Source organism: Egretta garzetta, unplaced genomic scaffold (assembly GCF_000687185.1).
Source record: "Egretta garzetta isolate BGI_Z169 unplaced genomic scaffold, ASM68718v1 scaffold498, whole genome shotgun sequence".
Taxonomy (NCBI): Eukaryota; Metazoa; Chordata; class Aves; order Pelecaniformes; family Ardeidae; genus Egretta; species Egretta garzetta.
This window is the reverse complement of record NW_009260494.1, coordinates 449,516-464,119: the sequence shown is the minus strand read 5'-3', so window position 1 is coordinate 464,119 and position 14,604 is coordinate 449,516. Positions and strand designations below refer to the sequence as shown.

The following is a 14,604-nucleotide window of genomic DNA, read 5'->3' as shown; positions in this document are numbered from 1 at the left end:
AAAGTTGCAGACTAGCGGGACCACCGGTAAAATGGCCACAGGGTAGCTGGAGTTTAAGCAAAGGGGCAGAAGTCATGGAAAATTCTCTGGGAAACAAACTCAACAGGAAACAATACTGTTCTGGAGGTACACACGCTGGTACTACCATGCCCCTAAAGCTTTCAGAGGGCTACTTCTCATTTACTGACAGAGACAGAAAGGTTTTTTAACCTTGGCTCTGCTGAATTACAATCTTCTTGGAAAATATATAGGAGAAGTGCATTAGATGACATCCAAAATGAACAAACTTCATTGCTGGCCCATGGACAAAAGGATGAGTTTGCTCTTAAAGCATTGGAAGACCTGGGTTTCCCTCTCATTCTTTGGTAGGGTACCTCTCTGGCTTGGGCACACAACCCGAGGTGTTCAAAACCAGCAGATTCCTTAGGAGGCTGTATCTGCTCCAGCTCTTCACCTTTACTGGCATTCCAAATCGTATTTGATTTATACGACTCTCAGTTCCACAGTCGGTTCTTGCTTCTGGAACGCAGAGCTGGTCTCGTTCAGTCTTGCACTGAATCTGTAGTTGTGCTAGGGCTGCTTTGGGTCTGTTGCAGCAGGGCACCCTGCAGGGCTACCAGTGTGCCTAAAATGACGTACATTTTCTATTCCTGTCTCAGGTCAAGGCCAAATGCAGGCTTTCTTTTTTTTTTTTTTTTTAAGAAAAGAAGAAGCTAAGAAAGCATCAGCCTAGGAAAATTTACTGAAAGCACCAGCTGCTTTTTGGTAGCATCCTGATGTTCAGGTGGGCTTCAAACTGCCTGAACGGAATACAACACCTGTAAGTTTGCAGTTGCTATGAATAAACTGTGGGTGAAACTGTGAGCATGTCTCATCCTCTGGTTACCCAGCCATGTTTATGGCTATCTGTATGACTCACTATTTAGTTAGTGTTTGCATTACCAAAGCACCCAGAGGTCTCAGCCAAGCGTGGGACCCCATCGTGTTAAGGACTCTACATACACAGAGAGACAGTTGCTGCCTCAGAGAAGTCACAACAAACAGACTTGACAGAGTAAGGACTGGAGGGAAACAAAAGCTGAGAGAGGGGGCGACTGTCACACAGCAGGGAATAAAACCCATATCCTCTTGTCTCTCTGTCCAGTTATCTGCAAACTAAATCACACTGCATCTCTACTTGCAAGAAAAACAACCACCCCCTCTCCCCCCCACCACCAAAAAGAAACCAAAAAGGAAAAAAAAAAAAAGGCAACTGGTATTGCACAAAACAGTGCTCAAATAAGTAGAAGCAATGCTCCCAAACCGAAGGCTTAAAAACCTGTCTGATTAACATTAGGAAAAATTTCTTCACCAAAAGGGCTGTCAAGCCCTGGAAGGGGTCGAGTCCCCACCCCTGGGGATATTTAAAAGCCGGGCAGACGAGGTGCTTAGGGCCAGAGTTTAGCGGTGGGATGGCAGGGTTAAGGGAACTGCGGGGCTGGGTGAGCTTAAAGGGCTTTTCCAACCCAAACGATTCTGTGATTCTATGATTAAGGAAAACAAGACAGAACTAGGAAGAGCCTTGATGTGACTTGAGTACACAAACATCATTGTTTGGGGAAGTGTCCTTGATTTTGATCTTAACCAGAACAAGACCACCAAGGTATTCCATCTCAATTAGTTGCTCTCATTCTTCATAAGCGGAGCATCTCAAGTCCCAGGCCACGATCACTGACGTATCAGCTGCACCCTCAGCCTCTCTGCAGTGTGGAGCCCAGAGTCCAAAAACATTCCTGACTTTTTTAACTTCTGCTGAGTTAAGTAGGAAAGCAGAATCTCTGGAGGGAGCTGGAGCAGATACGTGTAATTAACCCTTTTATATCAGAGATTACATCAAAGACTCAAAATGTTTGAGAGATGTACTGAACTTCAAACAGTTTTTTGAATACCAGAGACTTTGCTACCCCAAGTCCTCCCACAGTACAAGCAGCATGAAGATCTGGGCATGGAAGCACAGAAGACAAGGCTAAAAATCTAGGGCCATTGCTTTTAGGATAATTCCTTCCTTCTTCAGTGAACTTCAGGTTGACAGCTGCTATCATTGCAGTTTTGCAGGACATACTGAAGTTGCCAGTACCTGGCACCATCGCCATATTTCTCATGGTAACCTCCTGTGCACAATCAGCTCTACAGCGAGTACGCAACACAGGCTCTTTCCAAAAGGTTCAACATAAAGGCCGCTCCAGTCACAATCCTTAATACACCAGGCACAGAGACAGGTTCAAAACGAGTCCCCTGCAACGTAAAGCAGCAGCTTCACTGAACTGGAGATGCAGAATAGCATCTGACTGAAAAAAATAAAAAGAAGGCATAAACTTGAGCAGAGAACATGCTTTATTGAGAAGTAGATACAAGAATAGCACATTCTACCACATCATGGGAACAGGGTTTAGCTTCTGCACAAGAATGGCCTTCTTCCCTACTCCACGCGAGATCTACTTCGTTGGATAGTTTCATGAGTATCTGCAGTTAGTTACAATACAGGAGCAAAGGGCATGAGACAGCAAAATTCAGTAATGCCCGCAAGGTATACACCATGTACTGATGATCTTTTTTCTGTTTCTTTTTTTTAAGGAGGCAGAGAAAGGCAGACAACCATCAGAAGAGCAATAGAGAACTTTTCCACATTAGGATGGGTCAGTGGTTAACGGGAGACGGCTCCTACCTACTGGTACACCGGGAGTGCTTCGTTTCAGACACCGTTCAATACAAAAGCATTGGAAGGTTTCAATGAAGTCGGCACTATGTGATGCTGCCATTGTCCACCCCAAGATTGTCCCCCCTTTTAATCACACTGGAGCCATAAAGGAAACTTGTGGCACAAGGACAGTGGTTATACTTGAAAGCCATTGTACAATAGTTTCTTCCGGTGGTGCTGATGGGAGAGAGGAAGTCAAAGCTTTTCTGTTTTACAAAGACAAACAAGGATGCACTGTCAGAGAAGCAAACCATCCACACAGCTAAGTGGAGCTGCCGGTGACGCACAGAACGTACACTGTAGGCAATCCAACAACGGACGATATTTGCATGGTGGAGTTTCTGTGGCTGTTTGGACAAGGCTAGCTAAAGTCTGTCTGAAGTTTTTATTTCTTCAGTCTAGAAGAAAAAAAATCCTCTCCAATAGAGACCTACAATTCAAGGAAGACTGCTCTGGGAAAAACATCTCCAGTGAAATATACTGAACAGGCTGTTTCTGTGTAAAGGAACCCACAAACTCCAAGAGATAAAACAGGAAAAAACAGCAACTTACAATCAAAGAGGTCTCTCCAACCGCCGTGGCACTGCAGTAGCTCCGGGAGCATACACCAAGAGCAACTCTACGAAACACCTCAGACCGTGATGTTCTCACACCTCGCCTTGACTCCTCCAGGGTAACACTAACAATCACACCACTCAGATACAAGATACGCAAGCTTCTGACTGTACAATATTAACTATGCGAAGACCTGCTATATTATGTGGAAAACACTGCTGAAAGAGGTGGCATGTTATCTTACTGGAACTATCTGATACATGGAACGAATGGTCCATCAGACAGGACTGGTTAAAAATGCTGAAGTCAGTGTAACTGCAGCTTGTTGGAAAACCAGACTTTCCCCAAACAAGCGCTATTAGACCTTGTTCAAAAGCCACAGAAGTTACCTCCATTACTTAGAACGCAAGGAACCTGAAGGAAGAAACAACCAGATTATAGGACACAACACAACCTCATCAGAATAAGAACATGAGGGTAAGACCAGTGACTGGACAGGTACAGTACCAGATATCAGAACTCCTTGGGCCAGTGCTGCTAGGAGCTTCGTTTGGGTCCTATACAGATCCAATCCTTGCAACCTCATTGAGGCCGAAACATAAAGTTCCTCAGAACTAGCGTCTGTGGTGTGCACAAAAGATCTGGGCCAGAACAGTACCAAGGGGAACTGATCTTTCGTGAGGGTACTGTACCAGCCAATCACAACAGCAACAGATACAACAGAGATCCCTAGGGTAGTTCCTACTGCTGGGGTTCACTGGCTTCAGGAGTGATAGACAGTTAAGTTCCCTTAGGAGGGGTCCATTTCAAACAGCTGGGATCCATTATCTTATTGCTGTTGGATCTTTTTGCCTCTTTGGCTATCCATTCATCAATCAGATCCTAAGGAAGAGAGCACGAAAGGGCAGGTTAAAACAAATAATCCATGATGGAGAATTATCCACGGCACACCACCACACACTAAGTCCACAAATCTGAAGATGATTGGCCTACTAACTGCTTAGCGTGACAAAAATAACGTTTCCTCCACAGTGCCTTCTAGAAGCCCTTCCTTCCAGTCACACTGATCAGGCTGCTTTTAGCTACAAAGTGAAGTCTCAGGGAGGGGAAAACAAAAGAGAAGCTGTCACATTGGGGGACTTGTAAACCACTTGACTTGTATCTAACGAGGGTACAAACAGAACTCATTCGGGATCCCATTAGTTCAGTTCACTTCTACATCGTCCGTTGGCCCAATAAAGGGCAGGCACGATGAGGAGCACGATGGGAATGTTGATCCATTGCTCCCCCCTAAGAAGCTGCTTACAATGAGCAACATTATCCCCCACATCAGAAGAGAAAGGCCAATACAGCGTATTTCTGCACTACTGAAGAATCGGGTTGGATGCCCGTGTCGTACTCTATCAGTTACTGCATTTGAGAATTACAGTGCTCCCCACTAGAATGAAAAGGCTGAAAACCCCAGCACAGTGCAAAGGAAATACTGGTTTCAGCAACTGGGTGTGAATCTAACATCTGAACAGAAGGAAGCAAAAATGCAGAAATAGCCATCACCAATCTTACCTGTCTTTTCAGGACCAGGTGTTTTCCCTTCCAGTACTTGAGCATCTGAAGTGCCTGCAACGTGCTGACAATGTCGACAGGGTTTACTGCAGTCTCCTGGCTGATTTCTGCAAACCAGTATCGGTTTAGGTTACAAATCCCTTCGCAATAGCCTATGATTGTTAGTTTTCAGCAACAGCTTTTATGCAACTCCTGTTGAAGTGCTACACACAAAATGCCTTGCAGAAATGAAGGGCAGCAGGTGCAGCACCACTGCTGCTGCATGGCCGGCACCCTCCCACCACCCCGCTTATCTGTAGCCCTGCCGAGCCACTTGCCTTCGCCCACTTCACTCCTGAGGGCTGACGGGCTGCAAACAGCTGGAAGAACCACAGGCTATGGATGCAAGCCATGAGGGGTGACAGAAGCAGCCTGGCTCACCCCACACTGAAAGCCAGCCTAGACATCACAATGATTTAGTGATACTGATGTTAGCGCCCAAGTTAACGAAGTGTAACCCTCTGGAAAGAGATGTGGCTGCGTCTTCAGATATCGCTGTGAAATGCTGCGTACTCCGAGGTGCCATAAACATAAAAATGTTATTTAGAAGCCCAAACAGTCTTGGTATTTTTCCAAAGCATTTGAAAGCCTCTCAGTGGAGCCATTTTTCTTTTTTAAATTAACATTCTAATCCACAGATAGATAAAGTTCTCTGCTGAATCTTTTTAAAAATGTATTTTTTAAAAGAAGCTGCCAGTACATACTTTCCAAACTCTGCGAGCTGGCTTGCCCTTAATGGTGGCAGGACTGGAAAGGAGCCATACCCAGCTACAGGAACACTGCACTGACTGTGCTGCTACCTAAACACCTGTATGAATGAGTCAAGCGTGACCTGCCTCATATTTGAGGAAAACAAGTGAGTGAGATGCATAGTTCCTGAACCAATTCACTACAAGCTGATTTAGCTTGAAAACATACCTTTTATAGAGATCTCTTTTCCTTGGAAATTATGCAGGTAGCGAAGGAGAACTTCCTTCCAGTAACTACGGTAGCTGATGAGACCTAAATCAGACAGAGGGCGTTCTGGAGAGCCAACTTTTTCTTCTACTTTAGAAAGCAAATAGCCTGTAAAGGACAGAAAACCTATTTATCCTTTCCGAACCACTCTCTCCTGACTGTTACCCCCTTTAGCACATGCAGAAATCAGCTGTAATGAAAAGTGCTCAACCACCACCACAGACCAGTCAGATTCCTAGGTGAAATTGTCCTGTTGGACAGAGTATGTTTCCAGAATTTCCCTCTCTCTACTTACTGAAGTCAATGAGCATTTTGCCGTAGCCTTGCCTCATGTACTGAGGCATTGTCAGGATACAAGAAACATTGTAGTTGAGAAAAGAATTCTTCTCCTAAAAACAAGAACAGAGAGGACAGATTAACAGGCCTAGATCTGTACAAACCAGGGGTATATATCACAATCCCAAGAAGGAACAAGCCTGTGCAACTGATACCATACAAGCTGAAAGGAGCAACAGCAGAAAAACCTGCCTGACAACAAGTAAGCTCCCAGCCTGGCTTAGTGGCTGTCTTTATTAGCCACTCAACTGGGTGCTTGGTGCACAATTTTAATCCCAGTATGGCTGGCCATGAAGCTGTACCTGAGAAGGAGCCAGTAACACGCTCACTGCCACCTCTGTCATCTACCGGGTTTTCATGCAACAACAAAAAGACGTAGCAGCATTGTAAGCACGTGGTGTGTATCGAAATGTTCGGCCAAAGAGGAGACTCAGGCACACTTACCCTCAGATCAAGGCAGATTGTTCTTTAGAGCGTTGGTTTTGGTTTAGATATTTACTTGGTTTTGACTCAGCTGGTTTAAGGAATAGTTTCCTGCCCTTTATTTGGGAGAGTATTCTTCCTACCTATACAATTTCACTGACTGTAATATCTAAACTGGTAACTGCATTGCATGGTATCACCGCGTCCAGAAGGGTAATTGCTTTTTCTGTACTGAAGTAGGAACAACCAGGAAATGTATTTCACCAATGTGCAGCAGAGATTAAACAAGCAGATTGGCTATTTTTTAGGTAGGCAACATGTCCAAGCAAACAGTTGAGAAAACTGGCTCCTACTCCGAGCTTGGCCAGTGACTTACTCATGGGACCTGCTTAAGTTACTTGAGTCATGTCTCAGCTTCTCCACTGAAGATATTCCTCAAAGTACTTTATTAAAAAAATCATGGTGACTAATACTTATTTTAATGCATTTTCTCCACATTTCTTTACATTCTCCTTATCATTACTTTTGCCTACATTTAAGACACCACCATGCTTCCTAGCAACAATAATTCATTTGAGATGATTTGGTTTTTGCCAGTAATGAGGAAAGCTGCTACAGCAAAGCACCTGCATCCCCTGCAGCAAACAATTCATGCAGATCAGGTTTGAACCTTTATCTATTCCTGAAAGCAACAAATCCCGAGACTGCAAAAACTCAGAGGGGAGATTCAGTACTGATTACTGGTGCCCTAAATCCCATCCCAGTGAGGCAGTAATACCTATGCATTTTCAACTAACCTTGGAGAAATATCCTATCAGGTGACAGCCGGTGTTGTCAGCTTCTGTCATGACATAGAAGAGGAAAGGTTCAACATCATAATACAGTGTTTTATGGTCCAAGAAAAGTTTTGCCAGCAGACACAGGTTTTGACAGTAGATCTAGAAGCAAAAGGAGAATAGAATACACCTGTTTATTACAGTGGGACATCCCAAGAGAGGACAAGCCAGGCATACATGGGAAATGACAAGAAAATTCTGAGTCATCTGAGAAATGACGTACGGTCTTTCAAACAGAGCAGCTGGGCCAGGAAACAATTCCATTTGTGATGAAACCTGATAAGCCTGCCTTCCTGGGGGTGGGAACCGGTGTTTGCGATATCAATCTCTGAATGCCCAAAACATCACATCCTCAGTGAAGGGAAGCAGAAGGTTGGATCTCTGCTTGCTTGCGCCGTATTGTATTAATCCCGTGCTCCAAGGTTATCTCGATAACTAGCAAAGACTCCTCCCAACTTCTGGCAGTGCAAAATTTAGCTTTTGAATTTCTTTCTTTGTTCTTTCCTCTGAAGCCTTCAAGACCGGACACAACCAGAGACAGGGCACAGGCGTGGTGCTACTGCCTAGCACTGAACCTGTGGTTGCAGATTCAGTTCAGGCCACCCTCGGTAACGTCAGGCTGCTTCCCACTCCAACCCGGATTTGACCGAGTATTCCCAGTGAATGGGAGCTGGGCAGTAGCAAGCTCCTGAGGCCAAGCACAGGATCTCCCCGCTAACTCTCAGAAAGGGATCTCAACACACATCTCCAAAAGCTACTGATCCAGCACAGTACAAGACAACAGCTGCAACTGCTGGAGCACAACAGGGCTGAGGAATAACTACATAGGAAATGCAGACGAAAGTACTGCCAGAACTGCACGAATGGACAGATCAGACTCTAGTGGCCTTTCTGCAATTAGAGGGAGAAAGGGCCATTTGTATCCTGTTTCTCTACAGGAAAAGCAGTGCCTGGCACATTTGACAGATACTCCACACTCCAGGCTGGCCTAATGATCGCAGTTCGTTACCTTGTTCTTTTTCCCATCCACTTCAAACACCGAAATGGAGCCTTTGCGGTAGATTTCATCACCCGGTGGATGTTTCCAAACACATTTAGCCTACGACAGGAAAACAAAGTTAGGGAGACACTACTGTTTTAAGGGCAGAAAAGGTTACAACAGCTACGGGATACACCAGGAAACATGCAGTCTTCTCACCTCCTAAAGCGAGCAACTGAGCTAACAACAGTAATGTTTTAAAATATTTACACGCTGACATCAGATTTAAAGCTCAGGAATCAGCTCTGCCCTGGCCCTTACCATGTGTCTGCGCAGTATGGTCTGGCTCTTCATATATTTGAGACAGAACTCGCACATGTAGAGACGCCCCAGACGAGCATACTCCTCTGGGTAGGGAGAATGATACCAGGTATCCAGCTCATAACGGCCAAAAGCGATTGTTTTAATCATATTGCTGCCTTCTGTAATTTGGCCCTGGAGTCGCAACTTTTCCTACGAATGAAAAAAATGGATGATTACTTAAAAAAAAAATATTAAAAGGTAGGTAGAGAGGAAGGGGCCCCTGTTTATCTCACTCAAAGAAATAATTTACTTTCAAGTCTTCTAAATTCATCCTTCAGTGTGACCACATCTAATGACCCCTCCCCACGGACCTCTCCTCAAACTCAGCCTGAGCCCTCTCCACAGGCAGCATAGTTACTGACTGTTCCTTTCATCGGGAAATGCCTTGTGAATCAGCACTCAGCAGCAGGCTAACACTAGGATCCTCCTCTTTCTGTCATCAAAGCAACATAACCTCCTTGCCACTTCATGCTTCTTTCCTAATCTGCAGAGGATACAGCCTAATGCCTGCCTCGGACATCCCAGATGCAATTGTCACTGGTAAGCATCAAAGTACCTTTTGGTCCATCTCTGGAGATGGGAAGTAGCTTTGGAAAGCACCTACAGAAGCCTCAGCAAGACGAGGTTTTGAACCCCATTCCACAGTCACCTGCAACTGTCAAGATGACTTTTGTCTTTTGCTATCATCACTCCTTATCCCATCTTTCAGCAGGTGAAGCCGCCCATTCTTTCACTGAAAACAAACACCTATGAAATAGGACTGTTACTAATTATTCCTCTTGCAGCATTCGTGACTGCAAATGCTTAGCTCCAGCTGTACTTTCAGCAAACCCTCTGAATGACTGGCACTTAAACATTATCCCTAGTCTAACACTGCTGCCTTGGCTGGGCTGTAGCTGCTCTTCACAAACTCTGATTCCATCTGCACAAGTACAACAAACCCCAGCAAGCATTCGAGTTTCTAACAAAGACATTTGCTATGAGATATATTGTGAGTTAGAAGCCTCACCAGGTCCTCAGACGCCCGTGCTTGCGCTCTTCGGAAAAGCTCAAGGTCATACTCGCTCGTCAGGTTTTCAAGCAGAGGTTCCCGAGTATTGCCATAGGTTTGTCTGTGCTCCTAGAACAGTAAAATAACAGGAGGGTTTGCTGCCTTGCCACGGCCAAGCTGTTGGGTCTCGCAGCTTTTTCAGCCGAGAATGTTGCAGGGTGACTGGGAAAGTCAAACTCCCGCTTAGCGGTCTCATTCCAGACAGGAAGGAATGAAATAAAATTACTGCTTTTACCATATATTTTTCTTTTTGTTCCTTGCTCAGTCCCGAGTTCCTCTTCTTCCTGAGCTCAGCTACTTTCTCTTTGTATCGCAGCTGCCTCTCTGTTGGTGCCTGGAAGAAACCAGAGGTGGAAACCTTCACGAGGCTTCACCCGCTTCAAACATTTTTTTTCACCTTCCCACTCTAAAGGGCCTCTGTCCTGGCTTTCATTTTATGACGTTTGTTGCCTCCGAACCAAATCCTGTGCTAATAAGAGGGCACTGCAGGTACAACACAGGTATGTAAAATAGGAAATTTTTCTTCCTACCGCAGCTTGCCTTTGCCAATGTACCTCAGTCCCACAAGACAGGGCGCACTCCTCATGCATGGCTTAATCATGAGGACAAGCTCAGAGCCGACTCATTAAGTCATCTTGACTCAAGTCCAAGACTCATGAACTGAAAAACGTAATTCCCCTGATTTTATTCTTTTCTGTTTAGTCAGAGTAAAATTGTAGTTCACAGTTCTGCAGGAATTCTCTTGTGCTACACACCAAAGCACGCAGAAAAGATCATCCTGAGAACAGCTCCAGCCTCCTTTGTAGTTAATACTGGCCAATGCCACCTCTCTGCTCTCGCTAGCTGTCCCAGTCTCTCCTTTAAAGGATACAATGAATTGCCCTTGCTGGAACAAACTGGAGATGACAAATGGGAGCGTCAGGACTCAGCACAATAGCTTATCCGAGAAATGAAGAAGGGAGATCAAGTTAAAATCATTGTCTCTGGAAACCACAAACCGAGGTTTTTCCACTTTTAACTGAGCAGCCGCCCCATTATGTGCCGAGTGCCCACCTGGTGTCTGGTGGCATGCCTGTTGTTGTCGTCCTGCCGATGGGCCAGCATCCTCTCCTCAATCTGCTTATCCCGGCTCTGCGCTCGCACCTGGAAGCCAAAACTCATCTGTCAATGCTACAGCAAACTACTCGCAAAGCCTTAAGCTTTTCCATTTCTCGTTTAGGTGAACTTTCTGAACTGTAATTCACAGATGACTTGACACACAGGTGCTGCTGTCTCACAGCTAAAGACATCAGCTGAAACAGGTTAGCTCTGTTTCCTGTTCACAAATGACAGGTCTTGGCATTTTGCTCAAAAAAAAGCATAAGGAAGATAAACCGGAAGCTTCGTTTACCTTGCACTCATCTGCTGAGAGATTATGATACAGTGGGCATCCCGATATGGAGAAGTGTCGCTCGTGTTTTCCAGTTAGGTGCCCTGCAAAGTATTAGAAAAAAAACCACTTTTAACATATGATCATGAAAAGGTTTCAAAAGTATCCTAGATGGGCAGATACCTCATAGGAGCTTCTCAAGGAGCACGCTCAGTTTATTACCAGTGTGACAGAAGGAGCGCATGTCATGGTTCATGGCACAAGCTTTAAGAACAAAGGAGGAAAACCTTTTTCATGCTAACTCAAAAGCTGCGCTCCATGCAAGCAGCCAGGTATATTAGAGGTCTACAATAATTTGTTTCCAAAAACCTGCTTCTGGCAGAGACCAGGACCCTACCTGCGTGACTCTGCGTTTTCCTCCCACACCTGTGCTCCTGCTCCTACCTTGTTCATTACCCTATCATCCCCCAAACGCTCCTAGCCAGAAAACACCTCCAGGAAGAATATACCTGCAGATATGCTTCATATCCCTTCTCTAGGCCCGCTTCTCAATCATACTGCTGATCCTGACTAAGTGCATACTGTTAGGATGCATAACTCAACTGAGCGGGACTTTGACTATCACAGCAGGAAGGCAAAACCCAACAGATTAATCCTGGAGCTGAAATTACCTAAAGAGTTACAACCAGGAGTGGGACATTTCATGTTGAAATTGTAGCTTTCATGGAAGCGGCGGCGCTTAGGGCGGTGAGACAGGTCACTTCCAGAATCCTTCATGGACATGTCCTTGGCAATGCTCTCATCATGGGATACATTTGGACTGGAGATATCAATATCAGACTCTGAGGAAGGGGCATTCCCGGTGGGGGTACGAGGTGGAGACTCATCGTGATCCGCTGCATTTTTAGTGTCTGAATAAGGATCAAGATGTTACAAATTTGCCTGAAAGAAAGCTTTCAAAAAAATATGTAAAGCAACTCTGGACAGCTGTCTCAAACCCTCTATCCTCAGGATATTATACTGTGCCCTCAGAGAATGGAGTCACATACTCTTTCCAACAGCATTTGGCAAACTTTCAACACCTCACCCCACCTCACGTACCTCTATCGGAAAAGTCAACCACTTGCTCAGTCTCTGACCCAGAGGAGCGAGTCTGCCGGAGCGGGTATTTCTTCGGAGTCACAGGAGTAGGCTGCTGTTGGCTGCGGGTTACTCTCCTTGTAGAATAGACAGGCTCTTCTGCTCCAAACGATGGCGGATTACGAACCGGGCTGGAATCTAATTCCATAGAAACACCATAATTGCACCCACAGTAACCACTGTAAGTCAGAGACTTGTCCGACATGTGCTCTGAAGTCTGTAATACCAACATCTGATAGCTGGGTATCATCAGAGTTCTGTCCTACCGCTCATGTCATCACAAAGATACTCTCTGTTCTTCTACGCTTAAATCTTTTGACACTTTTACCAACACTGAGGAATCCAGAATTAGATCAGCTTTCTCTGGACTTAATTACTTAATTAACTAGTAATTACAAACCAGCTCCCATTTGGAAAGCTAAAGAGCCGTTAGTTTAGATAAGAACTATTGGTGTTTAGACAACCCTTGGGAACAGCGAGACTGCTTCTGGTGTGTAGTTACATTTGGGACCCTGTGCATGGCTTTGTGATCCTACACTGCTCATAAGACTATAAAACAATTATTTTGCATGAAAATAATGCTTTCATAACCTAGGAATATCACAGGCATCCCATACGCATTCAAACCACCTTTCCTCTTCTTTTTGAGATCTAATTACCATATGATCTTGCATGTATATATTTCTTACCCGCAATAAAATTTGTCACAAAACAGATTCTTTATCATGGAGCAATGGAAGGAAGTTACTATCTACTGCCATTCCCTCCCCTTGATGCCAGATGGCAGCTTATTAACTAGCAGCCAAGAAATGACTACACTAAGACTAAAAATGAGGAGGTGGACACATTCAATGTTTCCTCTTGCAATCTGGATGCCAAAGTAGAAGCACATGAAATAACTGGCAATATGTTGATTACATTTACTGCAGTGTAGGGTCAGCATCAGCAAGTCATGAAAATACGTCTTTCCTTGCAGTACAGAAAACCCCAAACAAACAAACAAACTAAAACCAACTCTCACCTCTAAACCCCCCTCTCTCTAGCTTGGCTCCAGTACCAATACAACTGTCTAGATGGAAAGCAAGTTCTTAGAGTTCTCAGAAAAATTGGGCAACCCTGGCAGCAGAATCGCGGTGTTTGATTCCTACTTCCTTTAAAAAGTAAGGAGCTTTACTTTTTGAGCTGAGGATACTCAAGTTTTGACTTCCACCACCAGTGTAATTGCTAGATTGTATTACCTCATTTGTGCAATACACACATATAAAGACTGCTTTTTGCTGTGGTACATTAATAGCCAATGAAAAAAGTTCACTATTTGTATTTAGGTATTAACGCCACACATTTAAGTTCTAAAGCTCAGGAATATGGAGTACATTAAGCCTCTTGTTGCTTAAGAGGCTGCTTTTCTTTTCCTCGTTTAAGAAAATAAAGCATTTACCTTGAGAGCTTTGACTGAGTCTGGCTGAGGAACGGGTCACACGGGCGGATCGTCGTGATGTGCCATCGCTTTCAGAGCTGTCCGTATGCTCAGGATCAGTAGAGAAATCGGAGTCTTCTGTTCCATCTGAGCTACTGCCCGCATTCCTCTGCAACACCACAGACCCAGGCATTAGCACAGGAGCGCTTAAACTTGCATATTGTATTTACACTATAAAAAACCCCACAACATTCGATACTAGATAAATTCAAGCTGACGCATTGACATATGCAAACAAACAAACGTTTTCTAGAGAAAATATTTTAGTAAATATGCAGTGTCAGACAGTGCCTTCAATACTAAAAAGCTTCTGCAAACTGATCCACTAAGAAAGAACACGGTAGCCCCCGATTTTATTTAAAGCAAAAGGTAAACAAAGTTCCGAGACTGGACAGGACATGCTCTGAGCTGACCGTTCTCAGTTTCCCCTGCCAAGCCAACAGCACCCCCGCACCATCTGCCTGTTCAGGCAGCCCAGCAGAGCACAAGGCGCCATGGGAGCAGGTGGTGGAGAAAACAGATGGGCTCCAGCAACGGCCAGGCCGACTCTTCCCCACTCAGCAGCTCAGGGCAGCGTCAGGGCTTCCCGGCAGAAGCAAGGCACAGAAAGCGAAGGCACTCAGCGAAGAGGCTGGGCCAAAAGAGGCTGCGAATGCAGCTGCATTCACCTCGTCTTGGCCCCCCAGAGCGGCCTCCTGCAGCCGGCAGCGGGCTGGGCGGCTCCCTGAGGGAAGGCGGCCTCAGGAGTTGGCGGGGAGCCGCCGGGCCCCCGACGGGCC

At 45.2% G+C, this 14,604-nt stretch overlaps 1 protein-coding gene across 2 annotated transcripts; it reads right to left on the bottom strand.

Annotated features, from left to right (window-relative positions):
* Positions 1-2,355: 2,355 nt before the first annotated feature.
* Positions 2,356-14,287, bottom strand: KAT7 (lysine acetyltransferase 7). 2 transcript variants are annotated; one of them, XM_035899907.1, is made up of 16 exons: positions 14,280-14,287; positions 13,787-13,934; positions 12,310-12,486; positions 11,880-12,119; positions 11,230-11,312; positions 10,893-10,982; positions 10,075-10,173; positions 9,798-9,908; positions 9,345-9,443; positions 8,747-8,938; positions 8,456-8,545; positions 7,408-7,548; positions 6,147-6,240; positions 5,813-5,959; positions 4,856-4,962; positions 2,356-4,174 (listed from the first exon to the last, which is right to left on the bottom strand). In XM_035899907.1, exons 1-16 carry the CDS (start codon positions 14,280-14,282, stop codon positions 4,073-4,075), a joined length of 1,923 nt encoding a protein of 640 aa, XP_035755800.1. In that variant the 5' UTR covers positions 14,283-14,287; the 3' UTR covers positions 2,356-4,072. The 2 variants fall into 2 exon arrangements, with proteins under 2 accessions (XP_035755800.1, XP_009642694.1); XM_009644399.2 differs by lacking the exons at positions 9,345-9,443; positions 14,280-14,287 and having other exon boundaries at positions 13,787-13,958.
* Between the last annotated feature and the right edge of the window lie 317 nt (positions 14,288-14,604).